The following is a 26,286-nucleotide window of genomic DNA, read 5'->3' as shown; positions in this document are numbered from 1 at the left end:
CCGCTTTTAAAATTATTAAAATAATGCAGCTAATAACATATATATATATATGACTTTTATCATAGACATTCCTGATATTAAAAAGCAAAGATGTAAAGTCAGGGGAACCATTTCACTGTTTAGCGTTAGAGCTAAACTACACAGAGAGATTTTGTAGGTTGAGACTGATAGAAAAATCTGATGCGTAAACTACATGGAACATTTGCCATCTGACACGACATGGCTGTTGGAAGCGAACGCTGTGTCTGCAGCCGACAAGATAAAATCTGATGGTAACTTTTATTTCTCATTGTAATACGCCGACTGTCACCGATGTAGACTCATGAAGAAAAGAAAACACCCGACTTCATCTGATCTGACTTGCATTACCGCTGTGGGGACCAGATTTTGTAGCATCCTACAAAATCTTGTGCTGTTACGTGGTGTTGGATGACAAGATCAGATAAAATCTGATCGCAATCTCCCATGTAGTTTAGCCCTCGGGCTGAGAAGCTACAGTAATATGAGAGCTTTCAATTAATAAAAGGCAGCTTTATTATCATTGCTTCCCACGTGATTGCCCTTTAATACTTGCAATGTTTACACAGAAAAATTCTAAAATAAAATTCAACACTATAAAATAAACACTTTTATCTTTATTGAAATTATACTACTTATGACATTACTGTTCCTTTAGACACACTGCATTGCTACAAAGCTCCTGTGAAGGGTTTCTAAATGGATTACAATTTCTCTTTATATCCTCTAAATTTCCTTTTATATATTTCCAAGTTCAATTATTTCAGGCTAAGTTAAATGTAAGAGTGTTAAAATTCTATTTAGTCACATTAAGATAGTAAAAATAAATTTGAACGGCAGCACTGTTATTTTCCTAAGTTGTTCTTGTTAATAAATATGTACAGTGTTGGAAAACACAAAAGTAACATTTAAAACACATAATATTACTTAGCAATAGTTCTGAATCCATAAGGGTATGAAGGCATGTATAAACATGTATTGTTATTCATTGACATGGTCACTGAAAGCTGCCCTATTCTGGTATAGATCAGCTTCTAAGTAACTGCTGCGGTTGGAACCAGTGTCGGGCTGGCCCACCAGGATACCAGGAAAACTCCCGGTGGGCCCAGGTGTCAGTGGGCCCTTTTGCTTCTAACTATTTCATGGTCATTCCCTGTTTCTGTATGGGAACAAGGATATATGATAGATGGAAGAATAGAGTATAGTATGTAGTAGAAAAGAGACTAGGATAATAAAGAGTTTGAGAGAGGAGGGGAGGAATTAAAGTTTTGAGAGTGGGCCCATGGTTCAGGGTTTTCTGGTGGGCCCCTGCCATCTCAGTCCGACACTGGTTGGAACAGTAACTACACTAAAGCATAAATTAGTAGTATCTAAATGAAATGGGAAACATGGTATTTACAGATGTTTTTATAAACACAGCAACTGTTAATGGATCTTTGTATCCCTGTATCACACACAATCTCAGAAGTTCATTATTAGCTGCAAGTTTGTTTTGAAATTCTAACAGTAAACATTGACCATTAATTACAAGTGAGTTTTCTAGACACTGCAAGAAGACAAAATTTCACCTTGACTTGTTCCCTATACAGTGATTATAAATATTCTGTAAACATCCTACTTGCTCACAATTTATTGTTTCCTAATAAATCATTGTCTAGATGTTCAATACTGCTGGCGCATGAATAAAACAATGGTATTAGAAAAATAGTTTTGGAATTTAATTAGGAAAATGCTTCTAAGCCCCTGCTTATTTCCAGGGCTTGGAGTGTGAGCTGGTGCTGCTTTGTGACCGGGCTGAGCTGGCAGATGATGGGACTTTGCTGTTTCTTGAATCCATTCTGAGGCGACCTAAAAAAAAAAGGCAAATCAATAATCAGTTTACAAAAAAACAAATGTAATATGAAGTGAAATATAGGTTAAGGTTACCAGATCACTTCTGAATTCAGGGATGCATTTAGAAAATTCAGAAATTTCTAACCACTGTAATTCAGCGGTAACATAACATGGCCACAATTTTTTAAACTGTAAAGAATGTTCCTAGGTTTGTACAAGCAGAGGAGTGGTGTGTAAAGATGCTAAATGCATACACTATTGACAATGAAGGGTTGGGATTAGGGTTAAAATTGCTTAGGAAATTTGAGAGTTTGGAAATGAGTGAAATATAATGGGTATTTCCAAACTATCATCCTGGTATTTTAACAAACCTTTTTACATTTTAAGTTTTTATTTATAATATTGCCATAAAAATATTTGCCTGATGCTTTTACATTCCCTATCTGATCCCCAATGCCATATTTGTGCAGCAGGAGTCCATTAGCATTAGAACCTATAACCGACAGGCAGAGAAGGGACAGTCAGATGGGCAGGTTTAGAAACTTCAAGTAACAATTACTTACAAAGGCAGAGCTATCAGTGAAAACGATCAACATGACTTATAGGTAACTTTTTTTTTATAAATAACTATTTATACTAATTATTCATAAATATTTTGAAGAGTAGTTTTTTGTGTCAGCATCACTTTAACCCACCAATGTTTTTAAAATCAAATGAAATGCCTTCCCAGCAAGAGCAGACATCTTTTAAACAGATAAAGGGAAGACCAGTTTACATTAACCTCAAAAACCATCTAGGAGGGAAGAGCAAAAAGTACAAAATAGCTTAATGCAGCAATTTACATACCAAAAGACCCTCACAGTATGCAGGCAATTTTTCTTGTACACCTTTGGAATTTTGTACAATTAGAAAAACTCCCTGTATCCCCAAAGTGCCAACTGTGATTTGTGCATAAGTTAAAGGGGATCTAAAGCCAAAAAAACAAAATTCCTTTTTCAGACTCCTTACTTATAAAGAAAACTATCTCCAATATACTTTCATAACATAATCTCTACCGGTTTTATAATAAACCTGATTATATTTGCCAGTTTCAGTTTCTCCCTTTGCTTTACTTTCTCTGACAGCTGCGGATACAAATCTCTAGACGGCCGCTCACTGCACTGTGGGGAAACAATTGCTACTTCGAACAGCAGGGAGGCACTGTGCAGGGATAAATTATGTTTTCTTTATCTAACCTGGCTAGCCTTAGTGCAAAACAACCCTCGCATAATCAGGTTATTTATAGAGATTTTTTTAATGAAAGTATATTAAGTTTCTTCTTAAGTAAGGAGCCTGAAAAGGGATTTTATTTTTTGACTTTAGATCCCCTTTAAGCACAAAGTCTGTGGGATGGTGTGAATCCCCCTCTTTTGAGGTATGATTATCTTCACTGGAGCTGTTTTTTTACAGTTTGCTTTTAGTATTTCTAGGCTCTCATGGATTTAAAAATGTTAACAATTGGATGTCACTGGGACTGCATGATTACAGCTTGATGAGACTGTTGCTAGATAAACGTTAAATGGTGAACAGAACATTTGTCAGTTAGTACCTCAAAAGAAGGGGAGGTTCACATCATCATTTTTGTGGTTAATGATCGTCATTGCCACTTGTGTAAACCTTATTGGGAAAGCGGCATATCATGATACACTAAATATCTAGGCGCTGTGCTTGCTCATCGCTTCAGTCCAGTTCACATTAATACTTTTAGTTTTGGAAACAAATTTTGGACAGGTAGGTGTATATCTAATATACCGACACACATAGACACAAAGAGTGCTTACTAGGTGTGCTGGTTGACATGAGCATATTTTCTAGATGGTTTTCTATCATTTCCAGGTCCTGGGATGAAAATCTCCACTTGTCTTCAGCAGGTACAATGGGATCCTTTGGTGTTCGTTTAAGAGCAGACTTCGTTTGGGTGGGTGGAACCAGACAAGTGACCGGAAAAGACCCAGTAGTAAGACCTTGAGGGAATTTTTGTGATATGACTTTTAAACCTACAAAAAAGAAATAATTTTTTTATTTAAATGTTAATAAATATTAAGTGGAAATATATATAATGAACTTTTTGTACCTCACTGGTACATACACATTTTTCATACAGAAAACTAAAGTCTGCATATTCAGTTTATGTATAAGTCTACTTTGTTTTTTTCATAACCACAACTTCAAGTATAACAGAAATGTTTTTTTTGTTTTAAACTTAAAATCACGTTTAATGAAATGTGGCACCAGTAACAATATTTTATTTTATTATTTACCAATGTGTCATGATCTGTTTATTGAAATCTTACCTCCAGATAACATGAACAAATTCTCAAACCCTCGCTCACACATAGTGGTGGCAGCCTGACTGGCTATTCGCTCATCTTCGTCATAGAGGATAATAATTTTACCATGTGCATTTCTCTAAGTTAGATACATTAAGGATCAGAAGGTTTAACATCCAGACTATAGTCTATGTATTTCAGCTTTTATCATTATTGTAAATTGGAAAACAACTTCATAAAAAAAAAAATGAGCACACCCCATTCCAAGTTATTTGCCAGTCAGGAACCACTGCTCACGTATATTTGTGAGCCTAGTCCACGTGCATTATTTAAGCTCGACAAAAGTCCAAAGATTAGGCCAGTGATCCCCAACAAGTGGCTTGTGAGCAACATGTCGCTCACCAACCCCTTGGACGTTGCTCCCAGTGGCCTCAAAGCAGGGGCTTTTTTTTAATTTCTAGTTAAGAGGGAAGCTTTGATTATATAAAAACCCAGTGTAATTACCAAACAGAGCCTTCTGTAGGCTTCCAGTCAACATAGGGGCTATCAAATGGGCAATTAGAGCTCTTTTTGGCACCTCCAGGAACTTTTTTCATGCTCCCCAAAACGTTTTCCATTTGAGTGTGAAAAGTATAAAATGCTGGGGATCCCTGAATTAGGCCATTCTTAAATTACATGTACTCCAGTTTTTAGGTCTTAATGATGCCTTAAGAATGAAATGTTTCTTGAGATTATATATAGGCTGGTTCTAATATTCCATTTATATTAATTTTTTTTACATTACTATATAGTCCTCAAACTACGCTCCCCCTACTACAGACTGCTCCCTGCTTCGGCCTCCCGCTCCCAGCTGTGTCCTCCAGCTCCCTGATCCCCCTGCATCCTCTGGCTCCCTGCTCACCCGCTCCCCGCTGCGTCCTCCCGCTCCCCTGTTTCCCGCTGCGTCCTGCAGATTTAGATTCTGTTTGGTATTCGGCTGAATCTTTTACAAAAGATCCCTAATGAAATGCAACTACAGGTTGCGACAAAAAGGCAATTTTGGCATTTCATGAGAACTATTGGTCATTTGTGGGGTGATACTCATAGATTGAGGGCTGCTCACATTGCTTCCCAATAAAAGTAGGGCTTTTGTAATCAGCAGTGGTAAGTGTAATGTAATGTGTGCCAAAACTCTATTTTACAGTTCATATCTAACACACATTTATTATAGAAGGATACGTATTCTAGGATTTCTGGTGTGAAAGGGTTCATCGTCCTGGAAAGCATTGCAATAGGATAATTCTTGGCTGCATAAACAAAAAAAAAATGATTGCTTTGCATACTCACTTGTAGAAGACCCAGAAGAGGTTAATGAGAACACAGCACAGAACACATTAACCTCAGAAGCCTTGAGTCATTAGAAATAATTGTTAAAAATAAAGGTGTAAATAGATGCCACATCATTTCAGTGAAAGAACCAAGGCATGGACTAATGTCATCATTACTTGACTACCCACATTTATTAGTGTCTTTTGTTGAATTGGTTTCAGTTCTCCCACTCCCTACAGTTCTGCACTTTCTTCTTACCACTTGTTTCCCAACATTCGATGTCTCTACTCTTACCCCCATGTTCTTTCCCCTGCTATTACTGTCCCCTTTCAGCACCTCTGTGCTTTTTGCCCTCCCTGGTGTCTAACCCCTCTCTCTCTCTGCTCATGTAATATATTTTTATATAGCAATATAAGCTATGCAATAGCAATACATTCTATTTAAATAGAGAACTAAAAGCAAATAATAAATTGTATTTATTTTTACCTCTAAGGTTTACCTAGAGGTACTTATTCTGTAAATAGAAACTGAAAAAACCGGAGCAATCACTATTTGGGGAATATTGTCTAAAAACCGAAAATATACTTCCCATTGACATCTATGGCATCTCAACAGGTTTTAGGTGGCAATATTTTACATTTTTAAATCTTTCTAAGTTGCAATGTTTTGCATCAGTTTCTTAACCCTTTATGTCTAATCTCTAATAACACAGTATGAGAGAAGATTTTACTTCTGTAGACAAAAGATAAAGGCATACATATTATACCACCAACCTCCAACAACGTGGCACTGATCATAGGAATCTCTGTCTCTCACATCAAGGAGTAGAAATGGGCAATCCTCATAAGGCTTGTCTAGAGCACTGGAGCTTTGCAAAGATTCCTTTTTTTTATCAGCCTGATTTCCAAGGTCCAGCTCTCCTACTCCACTTATGACACTGTTGGGAGGACATCAATTATATTATGTACAACTAGATATGAATAATTACTAAAAAACAAATCCAACACTAAATTTATGTTGCTTGAGAATTTTTGACTGTAAATTCAAATAAGTACGGTCCTCTTTTCTTTTTGTTTCCTCTTGTTTTTAGTCAGTAGTTGTATGTAATCTGTGTGTTTGGAGTGTACATTTTACTGTACATTGCTGGGAACTACAGTACATTGGTGCAATATAAATACTTGTCAATATACATTTCAAAGCACTGAAACATAACAGTGTGCAGAGTGTTTGTGAATAGTGATGAATCTGTCCCGTTTTGTGTCAACAAAGATTTCTCAAATCTTTGAAAAGATTCGTAAAAAACAAAATGCGTGCGTGGTATTTTAAAAAGCGCCACGCGTCAAATTTTTTCACCTGTTTCGCAAAAAAAAAAAAAAAAATGGCAAAAAATGTCAACCATCACTATTTGTGAAGGTTCTTATTCATCCAGGTCATGGTATATATATATAGCAAAAAGTCAAATCAAAGCTGCTACATGCTTTCTTTAAAGGGTGTATTATGTAAGGTCTGCATACATATTTTTGTGCAAGAAAAGTGTGTATACATGTTTGTGTTTGTGTGTTGATGTTCCAACTGCTTTTGAACAGATGTATCATAATAAATGTTGTGGCCAGCCTTTTCCGCCAAGCTGGTAACAGCTTTATAAAACCTACAGGAACCAAAGAAAAAGGTTTGCAAAGAGAGCTGGAGTTCTTCTCCGGCTTTCATTTTTCTTTATGGAAAAGTATTTCTAATAAGGGAATTTTCATTAGACACATGAAAAAAGAAATGGAAGAAAATGCAGACCATTAATGAACAGTGCCACAAATAGCTATGAAACAGCATTCACTACAACATACTAAAAATGCAAACCTCTGAAGGGTAGATCTTGATGTATGTATACATTCTTCGCCTCTTTCACTGTCAATAAATTGTATAGGACTTTTGGAATCATTAACTGGGCTCCCTTTACCATTGGTTCGGTCTGTCAGAAATTCGGTATCTGATATGACAGAGCTATTATCTATAAAGAACAATGTTGGAAGATAAAAAGGAAAATCAGAGACCACCAATCAACACAGGTTTTTAAGCACAAATCAATTATAACCATTATAATAGGACCTTACTTAGTTATTGCAAGTTCCAGGCTCCATTCTACAGTCTAGAACTTGACATTATTTAAAAATGACAGCTTTTTTACAGGCATTTGTATATTTAAATCTCTTTATAACTAACATTTTACATACAAACAGGACTAAAATAGTGGCTAATAAACCTTAATTTAGACACCCAGTTTACTCAAATAGGCCATTTACATTATAGATCACATTTAACACAACAAATATATCACTAGCAGGCAGAATAATGTAATGACTTCCCAAGCCTCTGTCAATGACTTTGCCTGAGATAGAACATCTCATAATACATTGCAGTCTACTTGAGTAGTGTCAGGGAGGCACTGAACGATGCAACCTACTGGTGAGGAGTCGGTAAATGATTTGACCAAGGCAAGCACATTGGCTGTTTGTCAAACACAAGTAATAAATAAGGAAGCTTATAAACCTGATAAACAGCTTAGTTGATTGATCCGATTTTAAATTGGGGCTTATATTTCATAAGCCAAATTATAAATAAATATTTAATAATGGGAGAATTTAGAAGATGACACAAAAAGTTCTCCACATATTTAAGACAGCAGCTTATGCTTCTCTGTTCTTCTCTGTCGCTCTTGCTAACAAATCCTCTACCCCAGTTCCGCTTAGTGTGGGGGTGCCTCAGGGCTCTGTGCTTGGTCCTTTGCTGTTCTCCCTGTACACTCTCTCTTCAGGAGACCTTATTTCTGCTTTTGGTCTTAAATATCACTTATATGCAGATGACATCTAGATATATTTAGACACCCCTGCACTAACTGCTGATGTTCAAACCCAGATTGGTAACTGCCTCCTGGTTATCTCCTCCTGGATGAACCGACGCCAGCTCAAACTTAACCTAGCTAAAACAGAGCTCATGGTCTTCCCGCCCAAACCTGGCCCTTCTCCTCCTTTCACCATTACTATTGATGGCATGACCATCAACCCTGTAAATTCTGCACGCTGCCTTGGGGTTATCTTTGACCAGTCACTCTCCTTCTCTAACCATATTAATAACACTGCCAAAACCTGCCGTTTTTTCCTCCGCAATATTGCCAAGATACGCCCCTTTCTTTCACAAGTAACAGCTAAAACACTAATACATGCCCTTATCCTTTCCCGCTTAGATTACTGCAATTTCCTACTAACCGGCCTCCCGGCCCTCACCTCTCTCCCCTGCAATCAATTTTAAACTCTGCTGCCAGGATCCTCCTGCTCTCTCTGAAGAGGGAACCTGTTCAGCCTCAATTAAGCTCTCTGGCATGGCTGCCTGTTAAGCAAAGGATAGATTACAAAATCCTTCTGCTAACATTCAAAGCCCTTCACTCCTCTGCTCCTCACTACATTTCTTCACTGGTCTCTCTGCATGTTCCTGGCCGTCTCCTCCGCTCCTCTCAGAGCCTTTGTCTTTTTACACCATCCACACCCACAGCGCTCTCTCGTCTTAAACCTTTCTATCTCGCTGCTCCTTAGCTCTGGAACTCTATCCCTGAATCCCTCCGTAGGGAACACTCACCCACTCTCTTTAAGAAAAAGCTCAGCTGTTACCTTCTGGAGCACTAAAACATTATTTTGCCCAGTCCTGCGCTTAAGGGCAAATGCCCATACCTGGTGCACTCTTACCTTCCAGTTTGTGCCTGTATGTTACCCAACCACTTAGATTGTAAGCTCTATGGGGCAGGGACCTCCTTCCTACTGTGTCTCATACCACATGGCACTTATATATATATATAATTATTGTATTTATTTATTATATCACTTGTCCTCCCTGTGTGTAATTTTGTATTCTGTAAGATTGTACAGCGTTGTGGCGCTTTATAAATAAAGTTATACATACATGCATGCCTATCAAGTCTAATACTTTTGACTTGGTAGAATATTATCACTTAAGACAAATATCACTGTGGCTAGGTGGAAACCATCAATGGTCAAAACATCATACAACACCAAACAGCTCTATGGAAAACAGTATAAGCGATAAGGGTAATTTTATTTCTGATTACAGCATTGGTTAAAAATCCCCCCCAAAAAAGCATGCTAGGTATTTTAAACCACACAAACGTTTTTATCCCCAGGGGACAAATCACTGCCATTAAATTTAGTAAAAGACTTCTTGAAACAAAAATAGCCTTATGGTGCACACATAGAACACATAACATTGCCCTAAAACAAAAAAAGATAGTTTTAACACTCACTGAAACAATTATGGGTACAGAATAAGAAACCGCTTCTTCTGAACTGCTAATATTAAGTAGTAATGATAAATCTATTACCTTCTAATCTCTGAAGCTCGTCAGTAGTCATTTCACCACTCTCCCTTTCTTCTGATACTGATGCCACTTGAAGGACCTGTGGAAATGAACCACAAACCTCAGGTATAACAGTGTTTTTACTTTATAACCTAGGAAATCAATAATTGTTAGTCATGTGGCTAACAGTTTCAACTTGGATGATCACTAGGGTTCAGAAAAATTGATGGAAATTCTTAATATACAGGAATAGTAGTTATTACATTTTGGCCAAAAAAAAAATAAAATCAGTCATTTTACAAATGCTGGTATACAGATTTGCAATTAGGACAAATCAAACAATCATAAAAATATTCAGCTCCATAAGGAATTTATTTAAAAAAAGTTTCTACTAGGGCTACTGTATTTTTTTTAGGCATAACTGTATCATGAACAATACTTGTATCCAATTATTCCCCCAAGGTAACAGCCTATGCCTAACTGCCAACATGTTTAAAGGGTCACTGACACCAGGGAACAAAAAAAGTTCAAATACATTTACAGAAATGTTAATTCAGTCTGAACTTTTGAAAACTCAGTATAATTTCTAGAAAGCTGACATTTTTTTTCTAAAGTGCCCATACTGCCATACCAATATCTGGCTGGGGATCAGCCCATTTGCCTTAGCTTACCTTAGATGACTGCACTGGATGTTTGGTCTTAAAACATCGTCACAACCTTTAAATGACAGTTAGTACCCAAACCAAACTCTTATTCATGGTTACTTACAAGTTGAGCAAAAGTGGTAACTTTAATCCGCTTGAACAGTTCATCTTTTTTGTACCTATAATCTGAAAAAGAAATTATTTCCATCAATAAATTGTATCTCAGGCATGAAAGAAAAAAAAAAATCTAAATTTGCCACATAATGTCCTCCCAAACCCTTAATTAGTGATCTCCAGACTTTTTCACCCACTTTCCAGTCATGGCTCTAAAAGACACAATCCTATAGTTCCAAGATCTGACAGTAAAATAATCATTCATGCTCAAATTGTACCCTAACTTACCTACAGCCTGCCCCCTCCCCTAAACTTCTACTGCTTTGGGCCCCTCTAAGGGGGCTAGTCAAACAGTTTGGGGACCAATACCTAAATTAGGAATAATGAACCATAGCCTTAACACTGGAAATCTTACTAGTATAACTATAACAACACAAACACCATGTTCTATTTCAAACACTACATTTCTCCCTTTAATACAAGGACTTGGGGGTGGGTGGTGTCTTTCAGAAGCAATTAAGACTGTTCTAGAAGTAAAGTAAAAAGAAAAGTCACAAACACAAAAATCACAGAATGCTTGAAGTTAAAGTCACACTAAAATAAGCCTGAATCAGTCAGTTCACTGAAGGCTAAAAAGATTCATTTGAATAAGTCACTTAGGAAGTAGCAATTATTTTTAAAAATAGCAAGTGGCATGAAACTACGTTTAACTTTTCTGTTAAAAGAAACAAAAAAACAAAAACAAAGGAGAGCTAAACAATTTATGAATTTTACACAAGATAATAGTAAAAAGTACATGGAGATTCAAGAAATTGTCAAGAATGCTTGAAGGAATCTATCAAACAAATTTATTAACAGTAAGATTAGAGCTGACCACAGAAAGATTCACCCAAGTTCTATTCATTCCTAGGGGATTTTTAGAGTGTATTTATCAATAGGTAAAAGTCACAATTTTATAAATAAGCTTTTAAAAATCCTATAGGAAAAAAACAGAAAGTGGGTGAATTTTTCAGTGGTGGGCTTTAATCTCACATTTTTATATAACTGCCCCCTATGTGTCTATATTGACAAACAGAACAAAAGCTTGCAATTTTGCTGAAACAGGCAACAAAACAAGAAAAGATGAGAATTTTTAGCATGGTTCTGCAGGCTGCCTGTGCTTAAAAACAGTGGCAATCAACTACTTACAAACAAAGATGTAGGATAAAGTTAACCAAACAAAATGAGGATATCTAAACTGCGACCCCACCACCAGCTGATGGACTACAACCCCTGTGATACTTAGCTACTCAGTAGTTACCAAATGAAATCACTGCTCAACATCTCAATTTGGAAACAATTTTCTAGAAAACCTGAATATATATATATTTATAGACAGGCTATTTTTTTACCTGGTTCTGTCTGACAAGATGCTTCCTCAGAGCTTAGGGACATAACGAAGGAAATGAGTGGTAATAACTGAATAAAAAACAAGGCAAATCCTGCTTTGCTGTTTGGTCTCAGAGAACTTTACAGGGCTGAGAGACTGGGCTAAAATGGGCTAAATGCAGTCTTGGAGCCTTTCAATATGCCATAGCAAAAGACACACAGAGCTATTGTTCTGCTTTTATCAGATCTGCATTGACTCAGACATTATACCCTCTCAGTTGATAAAATAATAGGCAGAATTACTGTACCAAGTGGTTTGATTTCATGTGGATAGAGGGCATCCTTACCAGCTGGTACAAAAGTACCCATTCTAGGAGCTTTAGAAAAAAAAGTATATTTTACACTCCACATGATACGAGACAAAGATTTGTGTGTTTGCTTAAGCCTGTACTGAACAATAGCAAAGGAATAAAGAAGGGAAACTTAAGAAGAGCTGGATGGATTGCCTCTTTGGCAGTGACAAAACATTATTTGTGAACCCCAAAGAACAGAATTTGGCAAAAGTAAATAAAGAAATTATTAGAAATATTAAAAAGCAATAAGTTTTTTTTTCATCTGAACTTCTTTATAATAGAAATGATCTGCAGTGTGCTATTTACTTCATTAGCAGAAGAGACCGGTTTATTTGCATACCCATGGCACAAAACATGCTCAGATAGTAAGCAGTAAATATTTTACATGCTCAGAATATGTCTAGTTTGTGATATGCTGTCATTGCTTTTGAAGTAATTAAATGTATTTATTTATCATAACTATGTCAGTAATCTGATGTCAAAATACATGCCTTATTTTCAAGGAAAAAAAGAACTTTAAACACATCATTTTCTAAGATCACTACAAGAAGAGAGGATCAAAGCATCTCCAGTTAGAAGTCTCTTGAACAGGGATCTCTCAGACCCACATCATGTCAGTTTGCACTGCTGGGCTATTGAAGGAGCAGTGTCCCTGTGTCCAATGTTATGTTTTCACAGTTGCTTCAGATTCTTTGTAAGATATCTAACTCTACCGGTATCAGACCCCTTATCTAGAAACCCATTATCCAGAAAGTTACAAATTACAGAAAGGCCATCTCCCATAGACTCCATTTGAATCAAATAAGTCACATTTTTAAATGGTTCCCTTTTTCTCTGCAATAATAAAACAGTAGCTTGTACTTGATCCCAACTAAGATATAATTAATCCTTATTGGAGCCAAAACAATCCTAGTTGGTTTAATTACTGTTTGAATTATTTTTTAGCAAACTTAAGGTAGGAGATCCAAATTACGGAAAGACCCCTAATCCGGAAAACTCCAGGTCCCCAGCATTCTGGATAACAGGTGCCATACCTGTACTTCTAATAAGGTTCATAGCAAAAAAATGTTTTTGGGGTCATTTAATGATTCAAAAATGAAAAATATGTACACTGCACACACAAAGAAAGCGCCTTACTACTAACTGTAAGCAGCTTTAGAACAAAGTGTACGAGTCTTGATGCACCAAACATAATTGAAACCATACATGTGCATGGTATACTGAAAGTATGGGAAAACGCAGATATCCCCAAAATGCAATGGAGACCACATCCACTTACTTTTCTTTATTTCTTCTATCTTTTCTAAGTACTTGGTCATGCTATTACCTGGAAGGAAACACAATGATGTAATTAACCAAAGATCTGTCAAGCCATACGTGAAGTTACTGCTATTACTTGACAACATTAAGGAGGTGATTTATCAACAGTCAAGTTTGATTTTTTTTCTCAATTCAAGATTTTCCAAAAACTCGAATGTTTGGTACTTATTAAGTGCAAAAAGCCCAAAAACTCAAATGTTAACATTCGCCATCTAAAAGCTTGCAAATTTCTATAGAAGTCAATAGGAGCGGTCATAGGCAAAGTCAAGCCATATTCTCAAACTTTTTATTCTTTTATTTAGAGATTGTAAATTTGAAAAATTTGAGTTTACTCAAACAAGTTTTCCTTATTAAAAGAATACTGTCATGGGAAAACATGTTTCTATTGAAACACATAAGTTAATAAAGCAGAATCCTGCATCCTTTCACATGGGTCTAGCCATATTCTTAATTTCACAGGGTGCCACAGCAATGTGACTTTGTGCTCTGATAAACTTCAGTCACACTTTACTGCTGAGCTGTAAATGATATAAAAAATGGAATATCACCCCCCCTCCCAGCAGCTGATCAGCAGAACAATGGGAAGGTAGCAAGATAGCAGCTCCCTGTAGATATCAGAATAGTACTCAATAGTAAGAAATCTAAGTCCAGCTTGGGATTCCTTCAGTTACATGGGAGTAGGAGAAACAGTAGGTTACCTGAAAGCATTTCTAATGTGTAGCGCTGGCTCTTTCTGAAAGCTCAGACATTTGTTGGTTCAGGAATAACATTTTAAAGGGTAGAGTGAATTGTTTGCTATGTAAGCAGTGTAATTTAGAAATGAAAATTACACCATAAAAATTAAGACAGTATTGCTTTAAGCTCTGCCCTGTATGTCAGTGAATCTCCACAGGTCTCCAAGTTCCCCTCCCATGAACACATCGCTGTATTCGTGAGTGGTGGGTGGGGGAAGCATATAGGCATTCCCCAGCTCTTGTCCCCTAACTCGTGGGTCATTTACACATTCAAGTTAGGAAGTGCCAGCAGGCACAGCCTGCAACAGAGCTCCGTTCTTACCAAAGACATGACTGCCTTGCACCCTCTGGTGCTTTGCTCTGCACCTAGAGCAAGATTTTTGGAATTGAGCAACTGTTTACATGACCTTTAAGATGGAGATAGTAGAGCTGCTATAGTTTAAGTTTTATACCACTGGTGTTCCCAATATATATTACACATATATTATTTAAGTTTTCATAACACAACCACCCTTTGCCTAGTATACTTATGCTGTGGATTTATTTATTTTGTGTTCTTATGAATCCAAAGGTGCCCGACTTAACCTTCTTACTTCTTAGGTGTGTCTCCAAACAATTCCTCCATATGCATTAGCAAGCCCATATCCCATAGTCATTAAATATATATGTTGTTTGTCCTCTTAATGTTTGGTAATTACACCATGGCTAACTTTTAGAATGTTATAGAATGTACTATTCCTAGCAACTCTGTAATTGTTCCTTGTTATTTATTTTTAATTGTTTTTACATTTGCCTTCCTCTTCTGCATCCAGCTTTCAAAACCAATTGAAAATTCCCTTAGAATATTAATGTCTAAGTCATACTAAAATTTATATTAAAGATCAACAACCCCTTTAATATTAACTGATTGAGTAATGTGTCACAGCTTGTACAAATGTACTTTCATGTAAAGTAATTCCAAGCATTTCATGTTACATGAGCATGATCATAAATGATGCATACAAAGCAGATCTCATTTCTTATGTTATACAATGCTCAGAACACTAACGCAAACAAACACAATATAATTTTGCAATGGCCAGCACAAAGCAAAGTCCTTCTAGATGTGTAGGTACATGAAGTCCCTAAAACTACCAGCACCACTAAGAAATGCACATCTCTCACTTCATCTGAGCTGTATTGCCTGCCCTTCTCAGGAACAGAGGTGGGGCAGCCAATTACTTTCACTTTGTATTCTGCACTTCCTAGATGTCACTGCACTCCTCTCATCCTCCCTCCTGCCTCATAGTCTATAATTGTGTATCCTGTGCATGGGCATCAAGTCTCCCATTCTTGCACATATAAAAGATTTTGGGATAATACAAATCTTTCACCTGCCTGCTTGCAGTAATTGTGAATTCTGAAGGGAACAAAATGTCTATAATTAAATTTATATACAGTACGTCAAGTCAGTTCATTTTTCTCAACTAACATGATAGAAATGGACTTGGAATTATTTCTTAGGGTGACAGGTCCCCTTTAAGACGCTGTGTCTAAACACTATGATATTTTGTTCCAAAAGCACAAATCCACCTCTGCAGCAATAGGATGGTGACATTTTAGATTATTTGAATGTCATTTCCCTCAAATCTGGAGAATTTTGCACACATGCAATGTACTCGCTCACCCGCTTCCTATTCTGAAGGATTTTTTAAGACAGCGGAGAAGGGTACACATTACAACCAAGCTCTGGAAATGATATGGATGCAAAGAAGATGTGTGGGATAATCATGTGAATACTTCAAAAAAAAAAAAAAAAAAAAAAAAGGATGCCATTTTTCAGGAGATGTGGGAACTGGAAGTTGGCAAGTGAAAGTGGAAGAAAAGGAACTCAAGTGACAGTGCCCTAGCTTTATAATGAGTAGCAATGGGGAAAGCTGTTCATCATGAATCCACAAAGCTACATAATAAAGTAAGGATTCTACTCACCTACCAGATATTTTTTTCTATTCTCTGTTTAGTTTTATTGCTTTGTTAATAGAAGCAACAGATTCAGGTTGCAGTGAGTTTTGCAGTATGGTTGGGTTTATAGCAGCCAACAAAAAGTGGATAGAAGCAACATTTCAACTTCCCACTAAATACACGTCTAATATCATTTAAGTCATGCATAAATAAAACTAAGAAAGTTTTATACAGACCTAGTTACCTAAAATCAAACATCTTATTGGTTTCTATGGATTACTGTACATGGAAAAAACTGTGTGCCTTTTATTAAATATGGTGGTATAGTATTTACTATTTCATATACTAATTAATACAAAAGTGCAAAAGCAAGATCATATCTGAAGGACAAGGTTTCCTGTAGGTATGAAAACAAATTATTGATTGTATGTATGCGTGTATTAAATATGCTTACCAATGTGCAAAAGCTGATACTTGACGAGCAAGAAATTACATAAAGACTTAAAGGACATGTCAACCCCCCAACCAAAAATTTTAGCAGAGAAAAGCCACACAGCACTGTTTAAATACCTGCCACTCCTGTCCCTCAGAAGCAAACACTGAAGCTGCAGCGATCCCTTGGAGTTTCTCTCACTGCAGAGCTGGATAACTCCCTCTCCCCCCTCCGTTCAGAATCTCCTTGTCTGCCTGGCGTGGTGCACATGCCCAGTTCCAAGCAGTTTTAATGAGCATGCTCACTTGAGATGAATCTCTTCTCTACACAGCAGACGATTGAACTCTTTAACCACGCCCACAGTCAATCCTCCAATGAGCCGATCGCATAGGCAGTTGCTATACTAACTCTGCCTTTGTAAACAAGAGCTCTCTGCACCCTCTCTTGGAACACGTTCTTCTGACTGCAGTCAGGAAAGTTTAACCTTTTCACCTCTGAATCTGATCTGCAGGTATTTTATAAGTGAGTCTTGCAAACTTAAACAGTGTTTGCTGAAATACTTAAGCAATGTACACTTCATTCCTATATAATTTTATTGTTGTTTAATGCCCTAACAAGTTTCATTTTAAGGAAAAAGCTGTCTGTACAGCTTTGTTTAAAAAAGCAGAAGTTTGAAAAAAATAATCCTTGAAGGTCAGGCCGGGTGACACGCAAAACAGAGCAGAAAAGAATACAGTGGTGCAGGCTGTAGGAGGAGATTGAGGGAGCGGCACTTATGCGGGTTAAGTAGGGGTAAAGCGCCCTATCCATTAAAAGTGAAATTAAAATTAGGGTTGACATCTCCTTTAAAGGAGAAGGAAAGGCATTTTGGCATTTTACTGCCAATAGATTTGCCACATTAGTGCCACCTAGAACACTATGTTTATCCTCCAGAAAGCTTTACCATACCTGAATAAACAGCCCTAGAACTCCATCTGTCTGATTAAGATAGCAGCTACCATTTTGGCTTGGTCTCAGTAGCTTCTGTGCTGTAGCTCTAGCCCTTGGTAGCTCAGATCACACATTCTGATGGGAGGGGGAGTGAGATTTATGAATTGTTATGGGAGGGGGAACAGGAAAAAAGAAAGAGGAGACAGCTGTGCAGACTCCAGCCCTGGGAAAGAAGGATTTTTCTGGAGAGAGGAAGCCCGATACCCAAAGAACATGTTTATACAAAGGGAGACAAGACCTTGTGCGTTTCTTTTGATAGAGGACTCATTGCAGCTTTTCTGTGAGTGCTTATGGCTGTATTTACATAGACCTTTCTGATAAAGCTTACTTAAAGCTTAGTTTTTACCTTTCCTTCTCCTTTAACTCCTTAGTTTTTTGTTCCCCGCACTATAGTGATAGGGAAGCCCATTAACTAATGTTATTGAGCCATTGTTTGCTTTCAACTGCAGCATCAATTGCATTTGTCTATGTTTCCATTTAACAGATGGAGTCTGCCCTTCCCCAGGAAATAATGGTGGCCATACATGTTGCAATTATATTCTTTACTGTGACCACTGGTCACAAAAAAAGATTCATTCGAACCCTCAGAGCTGAATCATCAGATATGCAGGTTGAAACTAAAGAATTCTACCCCTATCTTCTGATGATTCAGCATTAAGCATTTGCCTTTGCTTAATCAAAATTTTCCATCCCACTCGATCGATGAGATGACTGATATCGAAGGCCTCGTCTCCCGCCATACATGCACCACATATCATGACAGAATCCCTTTAAGCTAACACTTGGGGGCTCTTTTGTATATATGCATATTGGGCTTTTAGCATTCTTTTTTTCATAGAGACTGGACCTAGTTATCAGTTGAGATAATGTATTCTGCACAAGTGCCAATACTGACTCGTATGAGTTGTTAGTGTGTTAGTGGAACTGATCATCAGGCAAATACAGTGGTGTGAAAAACTATTTGCCCCCTTCCTGATTTCTTATTCTTTTGCATGTTTGTCACACAAAATGTTTCTGATCATCAAACACATTTAACTATTAGTCAATGATAACCCAAGTAAACACAAAATGCAGTTTTTAAATGAGGGTTTTTATTATTTAGGGAGAAAAAAAATCCAAACCTACATGGCCCTGTGTGAAAAAGTAATTGCCCCCTGAACCTAATAACTGGTTGGGTCACCCTTAGCAGCAATAACTGCAATCAAGCGTTTGCGATAACTTGCAACAAGTCTTTTACAGCGCTCTGGAGGAATTTTGGCTCACTCATCTTTGCAGAATTGTTGTAATTCAGCTTTATTTGAGGGTTTTCTAGCATGAACCGCCTTTTTAAGGTCATGCCACAACATCTCAATAGGATTCAGGTCAGGACTTTGACTAGGCCACTCCAAAGTCTTCATTTAGTTTTTCTTCAGCCATTCAGAGGTGGATTTGCTGGTGTGTTTTGGGTCATTGTCCTGCTGCAGCACCCAAGATCGCTTCAGCTTGAGTTGACGAACAGATGGCCGGACATTCTCCTTCAGGATTTTTTGGTAGACAGTAGAATTCATGGTTCCATCTATCACAGCAAGCCTTCCAGGTCCTGAAGCAGCAAAACAACCCCAGACCATCACACTACCACCACCATATTTTACTGTTGGTATGATGTTCTTTTTCTGAAATGCTGTGTTACTTTTACGCCAGATGTAACGGGACACGCACCTTCCAAAAAGTTCAACTTTTGTCTCGTCGGTCCACAAGGTATTTTCCCAAAAGTCTTGGCAATCATTCAGATGTTTTTTAGCAAAATTGAGACGAGCCTTAATGTTCTTTTTGCTTAAAAGTGGTTTGCGCCTTGGAAATCTGCCATGCAGGCCGTTTTTGCCCAGTCTCTTTCTTATGGTGGAGTCGTGAACACTGACCTTAATTGAGGCAAGTGAGGCCTGCAGTTCTTTAGATGTTGTCCTGGGGTCTTTTGTGGCCTCTCGGATGAGTTGTCTCTGCGCTCTTGGGGTAATTTTGGTCGGCCGGCCACTCCTGGGAAGGTTCACCACTGTTCCATGTTTTTGCCATTTGTGGATAATGGCTCTCACTGCGGTTCGCTGGAGTCCCAAAGCTTTAGAAATGGCTTTATAACCTTTACCAGACTGATAGATCTCAATTACTTTTGTTCTCATTTGTTCCTGAATTTCTTTGGATCTTGGCATGATGTCTAGCTTTTGAGGTGCTTTTGGTCTACTTCTCTGTGTCAGGTAGCTCCTATTTAAGTGATTTCTTGATTGAAACAGGTGTGGCAGTAATCAGGCCTGGGGGTGACTACAGAAATTGATATTGAAATTGAAAATTGAAATTGATAAACCACAGTTAGGTTATTTTTTAACAAGGGGGGCAATCACTTTTTCACACAGGGCCATGTAGATTTGGAGTTTTTTTTCTCCCTTAATAACGTAAACCTTCATTTAAAAACTGCATTTTGTGTTCAATTATGTTATCTTTGACTAATAGTTAACGGTTTTTGATGAGCAGAAACATTTAAGTGTGACAAACATGCAAAAGAATAAGAAATCAGGAAGGGGGCAAATAGTTTTTCACACCACTGTATATCAACATGTGAACTAGTGATGTGTGGGTTGACCCACAACCCGTGGGATCTACAGGTTTATTCTTGAGCCAAGCGTGTTAGGGTTGAAATATGGGCGACCATTGTGGGTGCAGGTCAGATTGGTGAAGTTCACTTCCTCTGCTCCCAAAGTTTCCCTGTCTTGGAACCTAAGGTGCATGCAGAAATATCTTACAGAACAGAAAGACACAGATATGGGTTGGGTCCAACAATGGCAACATTTTGCGGGTTGACCCACACATCACTTTGTGTGTATCATGCACCTCCCAAGCCAGGGGTCCCCTTTTGTACACGTGAGCCACATTCAGATGTAAAAGAGTTGGGGAGCAACACAAACACAATAAAGTTCCTGGGGTGCTAAATAAGTGCTATTATTAACTATTTGGTAGCCCCTATATGGACTGGCAGCCTACAGGAGGTTCTGTTTGTCAGTACAGCTGGTGCAACCAAAACTTGCCTCAAAGCCAGGACTTGCTTTGAGGCCACTGAGAGCACCAGCAACAGTCAAGGAATTGTTGAGCAACATGTTGCTCGTGAGCCACTGGTTGGGGATTACTGCCCTAAGCAATGTAACCGGAAGGGGTATATCAGGCAATGACTACATGTTTGAGCATTACCTCCTGTGACATAAATGTAGAGAATTGACCATGGTTCTTTTTTTTTTTTTTTTACTGAATCTGAAGACATACTTGACTTTGGATGAATAAACATAATCTCTAAATAATTCAGAGGAGCACAATCTTTTACATACTATACAAAGGACATGCTGACATATATATTTTAGACAGACACTATTCAGTTGCATGTTTGGTGTGATACAGTATTACTAGCAACAGTAACTAGTTACTTTGAAACAGAATTAATGTGGTCTTAGGTTTGTGTCAGTCAAGCAGAACTATAGAACACAATGTGCCTTTTCATTAGCAGTAAAATGTTAAAAACTTATTTGTGAGTATTTACATTTTTATGTGTCATTTCTACCTATGAAAACATTATTTTCAGTACATCATGTAACCTGTAAACTTACTCAAGTAATGGTGTTATTATTATTATTATAATTAACAACAGCACTTATTTATAAAGCGCCAACATATTCGGCAGCGCTGTACAATAAGTGGGTTTCATACATTGGACATACAGGGTAACATATAAAGCAATCAATAACCGATACAAGAGGTGAAGAGAGCCCTGCCCAAAAGAGCTTACAATCTACAAGGAGAAAGGGTTGAGACACAAGGTGTGGGAGTGGGCAAGACAAGAGGTTATTGCTTTTGGCAGAATGATACCGCCACTGAAGCAGCGCTCTCTCATGGTGGTCTGTCTTTCTCCCACACCCCCCGGACGACTGGATGCGGTGGGGGAGTTGGAATTCTCCTCACCTCCCGTTGTTTGTTCGCATCTATTCCTATTCCTCCAGCTTTTTCGTTTAACTCATTTGAGGTGCATGCCCTTCAGATCTTCCATCCTCTCTCTGTACGGGTGGCTGTCATTTACAGGCCCCCGTCAACCTCCTCCCCTGCTACCTTCCTCTCTGATTTTGAAACCTGGCTCTCTTTTTTCCTCTGTACCGACGGCCCTGCAATCATCCTAGGGGATTTCAACTCCCACATTGATGATCCCTCGCAACCCTGGCCCTCACGTTTTCTCCGCCTAACCTCCTCCAGCAGTGGACAAACACTCTGACTCATAAGGATGGCCACTTTCTGGATTTAGTCTTTACTAAAAATATGTCCCTTTCTGATTTTAACAGTGTCCCCTTTCCCTTCTCTGATCATCACCTGGTTACATTTTCTGTCTCTCACTCTCCTTCCCAACCTGCTCCTCCCCCGCTGTATTAATTTGATACACACGTGATGTAGACCTCCCGGCCTTAGCTCACTCTTTCAGGTCCAGTCTCTCCTACTTTAACGAGATGTCTGACTTGCTTTGAGGCCACTGAGAGCACCAGCAACAGTCAAGGAATTGTTGAGCAACATGTTGCTCGTGAGCCACTGGTTGGGGATTACTGCCCTAAGCAATGTAACCGGAAGGGGTATATCAGGCAATAACTACATGTCTGAGCATTACCTCCTGTGGTTCTTTTTTTTTTTTTTTTACTGAATCTGAAGACATACTTGACTTTGGATGAATAAACATAATCTCTAAATAATTCAGAGGAGCACAATCTTTTACATACTATACAAAGGACATGCTGACATATACATTTTAGACAGACACTATTCAGTTGCATTCAGTTGTACACACGTGATGTAGACCTCCCGGCCTTAGCTCACTCTTTCAGGTCCAGTCTCTCCTCCTTTAACGAGATGTCTGACCCTGATACCCTGATTAGCCAGTACAACAGCATACTAGGTCTATGAAGATTTTCATTCATCCAGGTCATGGTATATCTAGTATAAATAAATTTAAAGCAACTGGACTTGTTAAGTAATCATCTTATCGTTCATTCGACTTTAAATATCATCTGTATGCTGATGATATCCAAATTTATTTGTCGACCCCTTCATTAACAGTTGAAACTGAGACTCAAATCTCTAACTGCCTCCTGGCTATCTCTAATTGGATGAACCAACGCCACCTCAAACTGAACCTAACAAAAACTAAACTAATGATCTTTCCACCTAAGCCTGGTCCGACCCACTTATTGTACATCGCTGCGGAATATGTTGGCACTTTATAAATAAATGTTAATAATAAACTATCTTGTATTTATTGTTATACTTTGTATTTATCTATTATTATCTTAATAACCCTGTTTGTATTAATGTATTCTACTGTACAGCGCTGCGTACATAAGTACCAATTTTAAATAAAGATATACATACATACATACATACATACATACAGCAGCACACTGAGGTCATGTTAAACTAAATTAGGGCAAGCTTCTCAAAATAAATGTGTTTTTAGAGATCTTTTGAAGGCAGAGAGATTGGGAGAAAGTCTGACAGATTGTGGGAGCGAATTCCACAGAAGGGCCCTTGCAAAGTCTTGGTTTTCAATTTTTTGATTCACAACATCTCTATTAGATAGAAAACTAGCAACAGTGGCACATGGAAGTGACATTGTAAGGACATGCAATGGATCATGCTATATTTTAGGTATGTGTATATAAATGCCAGTCTTTATTCATATTACTATTCTGACCAGCAACTTCATTATACCTAGAATATTCCAGTGGAACTTCTGCAGCAGTAATGATTATCTAGACATGCCTCAGCTTTTGCCTTGTAAACAAGCCACATCTCATGATATTTTATAATTTCATTAATTTCTTAGCCCTGCAAAAAAACAAGAATAATAGTTCCTTAGGAATATGACACACGTGTACTTAGGGAGAACTCTGGTGGTCAAAATGCCATCAGAGCACCTTTTTGGTCAAAACATCAGGAGTTTCCAAAGACACTGACCTGTATCTAGCCTTGTTTTGATATGCTGATATTTTAGATTCTGTGGAATTCTTTTCTTTAAAATCTGAAATGAAAAATATTTTAAATAATATATACAGTAATAGATGTAAAAGGTTTGAATAGATTCGAATAATACCATATGCCTTGGTAAAATCATACTAAAGGTTTGCTTAGATGTGGCTGGTAAGCTTAAATATACTATGGCTTATGCAAACCAATATATTAATCACATGCAGGTATTTTTGCAGTACTAGAAATATAGTGAGGCCTTTTTGTTAGCATGTTGCTTCTACATCTTCAAACTAAATCTTAAAGAGAAACAAATTAGACTGTTGAATTAAGGGCTTCATAACTTGCGCTCAGTCCTTACTAAAGTACCTATTTGTGAAAGTCTGTCATTTATATGTAATTTATCCCCGACCCATTGTTCAAGCTGCTAAAACTGCACATCATTGTTTTTCTGTACATGGGTATAGTGGTAGTTTTCAGGCATTCCAGGCAAGTCCACTAGTGGATCAAAAATGTAACAAAATAACAATTATAATGTTGGTGCGCATGTACCATTATACATACCTGTTGCTCAAGTGTGAAATGGCGGGACATGTATTATAGACTTTAAAAAACCTTAAATGAAAAAACCCTACATTAAATAAACTGTGTTGTCTTCTACTATTTATCTTTTACACAAAGAAAAATATAAGGACATGGCTTTTTACCAGGACCTGCAGTGTTCTTCATTTTTTATTTAGCATTGTGTTGGACCTGTTGGAACTCAAGACATAATTTATAATACCTAGAGGGTGCTGTTGTACATAAACTAAAAAGAAATAACATTTAATTTGATCTGTCCATTCTGTGCCCTGTGTTTGCATTTTCTTGCACTAAGAATTTATTCATTCTTCCTGGTCTGTAGGACCTCTTACAATTTGTAAAGTAAGAATTATTATTATATAGCACCATCGTCTCCTGCTGGGCTTTGCAGAGAAAAGGGAAATAAACAGTCATAATAGTTTACAAGTAGACAATTCATGAGAATATTTCGCCGATTTTCACTCATAGATACAGTGATTATCTACAGTGTTGTACAGGAGACCTATTGGCCTTCCAGGGCCCCGCCACCACCCACCCCTCCATGTTACAGACAACACCCCCCTCCGAGGCCAATGCTGCACACCCACCCATTAGTGGACCAGTATAACACTGATCATCTCTTCAAAATGCAGACTAATGCCTATTTAAGCAATAACTGCCAGACTCACAGGTCCAAGACTTTCCTATAGGAAAAAATGGAGGGCTATTCCAAGCATTTGTCACCAATGCTCATCAGTAAGGGCCCCACCAGCCCTGTACTAGCACTATGGGTGTGCTGCCTAAACCGCAGCAACAGGTGATAAAGGCAAACTGCAATTAATAGCAATGTCTTTGCATTACAAGCCCCTGCAGTAATGAATGGCAATTTTAACCCTTTTTTGCATTACAGGCCCCTGCAGTAATGAATGGCAATTTTAACCCTTTTTTGCATTACAGGCCCCTGCAGTAATGAATGGCAATTTTAACCCTTTTTTGCATTACAGGCCCCTGCAGTAATGAATGGCAATTTTAACCCTTTTTTGCATTACAGGCCCCTGCAGTAATGAATGGCAATTTTAACCCTTTTTTGCATTACAGGCCCCTGCAGTAATGAATGGTTATTGTAACCCTTTCTTTGCATTACAGGCCCCTGCAGTAATGAATGGCAATTTTAACCCTTTCTTTGCATTACAGGCCCCTGCAGTAATGAATGGCAATTTTAACCCTTTTTTGCATTACAGGCCCCTGCAGGAATGAATGGTTATTGTAACCCTTTCTTTGCATTACAGGACCTTGCAGGAATTAATGGCAATTTTAACCCTTTCTTTGCATTACAGGACCCAGTAAGTCAGCTGTAGCAGCAGCTCTAATTGCTAATGCTATTGCCACCACGCATTCTCCCATACATGAGTTACTTTATTTACTGTTAGAATATTTGGCACAATGCACAAAGACGTTCATTCAGCTGCCTGCAATAGTATCTTCTCATAAACCACCCATCTTAGCAACCTTAAATTCTCATAATAACACCGCCAATAGCCGACCATCGATAGCTAGACCCGGCTCTTACCTCTGAATCCCCGATACTCCTCTTCGCTGACATGATCTTATTCAAAAACTATACACTACTGCGGCCCCGGCAACTTCCCTCCACCGTCCCCTGCCTTGCGACAAACGGCAGCATCCAACAATCGCTATCCGGATTGGTGGAATTTGTAGCGAACACAAATCCCCGTGTTTATGACTGAAAAGGAAGGCGTTGCTTATGGCGTTGGTGACAGTTCGCTGCGGTTGCTAGGCAACACGGGACGCCACATTCTTTGTGATGCAGTGAGTGGCCTGTTCCCGCCTGACTGCCCGGTGATTAAGATATGTAAGCAATGTAGTGTGGGCTTTCGGCATATTTATTTGTATGCCACTGCTCCCTCCTACCCTTACAACAGGGCACGTATACTCGACAGTTTTTGTTCCCCAACGTGAAGGTTCAT

The 26,286-nt window shown here is 38.1% G+C and overlaps 1 protein-coding gene across 5 annotated transcripts; it reads right to left on the bottom strand.

Annotated features, from left to right (window-relative positions):
- Positions 1 to 615: 615 nt before the first annotated feature.
- Positions 616 to 26,025, bottom strand: cep41 (centrosomal protein 41kDa). 5 transcript variants are annotated; one of them, NM_001016937.2, is given in 11 exon segments: positions 616 to 1,866; positions 3,672 to 3,887; positions 4,185 to 4,299; positions 5,379 to 5,446; positions 6,242 to 6,405; positions 7,320 to 7,470; positions 9,850 to 9,925; positions 10,594 to 10,655; positions 13,584 to 13,631; positions 23,729 to 23,792; positions 25,869 to 25,954. In NM_001016937.2, coding segments are annotated over 11 exon segments (1,098 nt in total). In that variant the 5' UTR covers positions 25,902 to 25,954; the 3' UTR covers positions 616 to 1,765.
- Between the last annotated feature and the right edge of the window lie 261 nt (positions 26,026 to 26,286).

The sequence above is a fragment of the Xenopus tropicalis genome, chromosome 3 (assembly GCF_000004195.4).
Source record: "Xenopus tropicalis strain Nigerian chromosome 3, UCB_Xtro_10.0, whole genome shotgun sequence".
In the NCBI taxonomy this organism is placed as follows: Eukaryota; Metazoa; Chordata; class Amphibia; order Anura; family Pipidae; genus Xenopus; species Xenopus tropicalis.
Note: the sequence above shows the minus strand (reverse complement) of the source record. Positions and strands in the feature narration are given on the sequence as shown.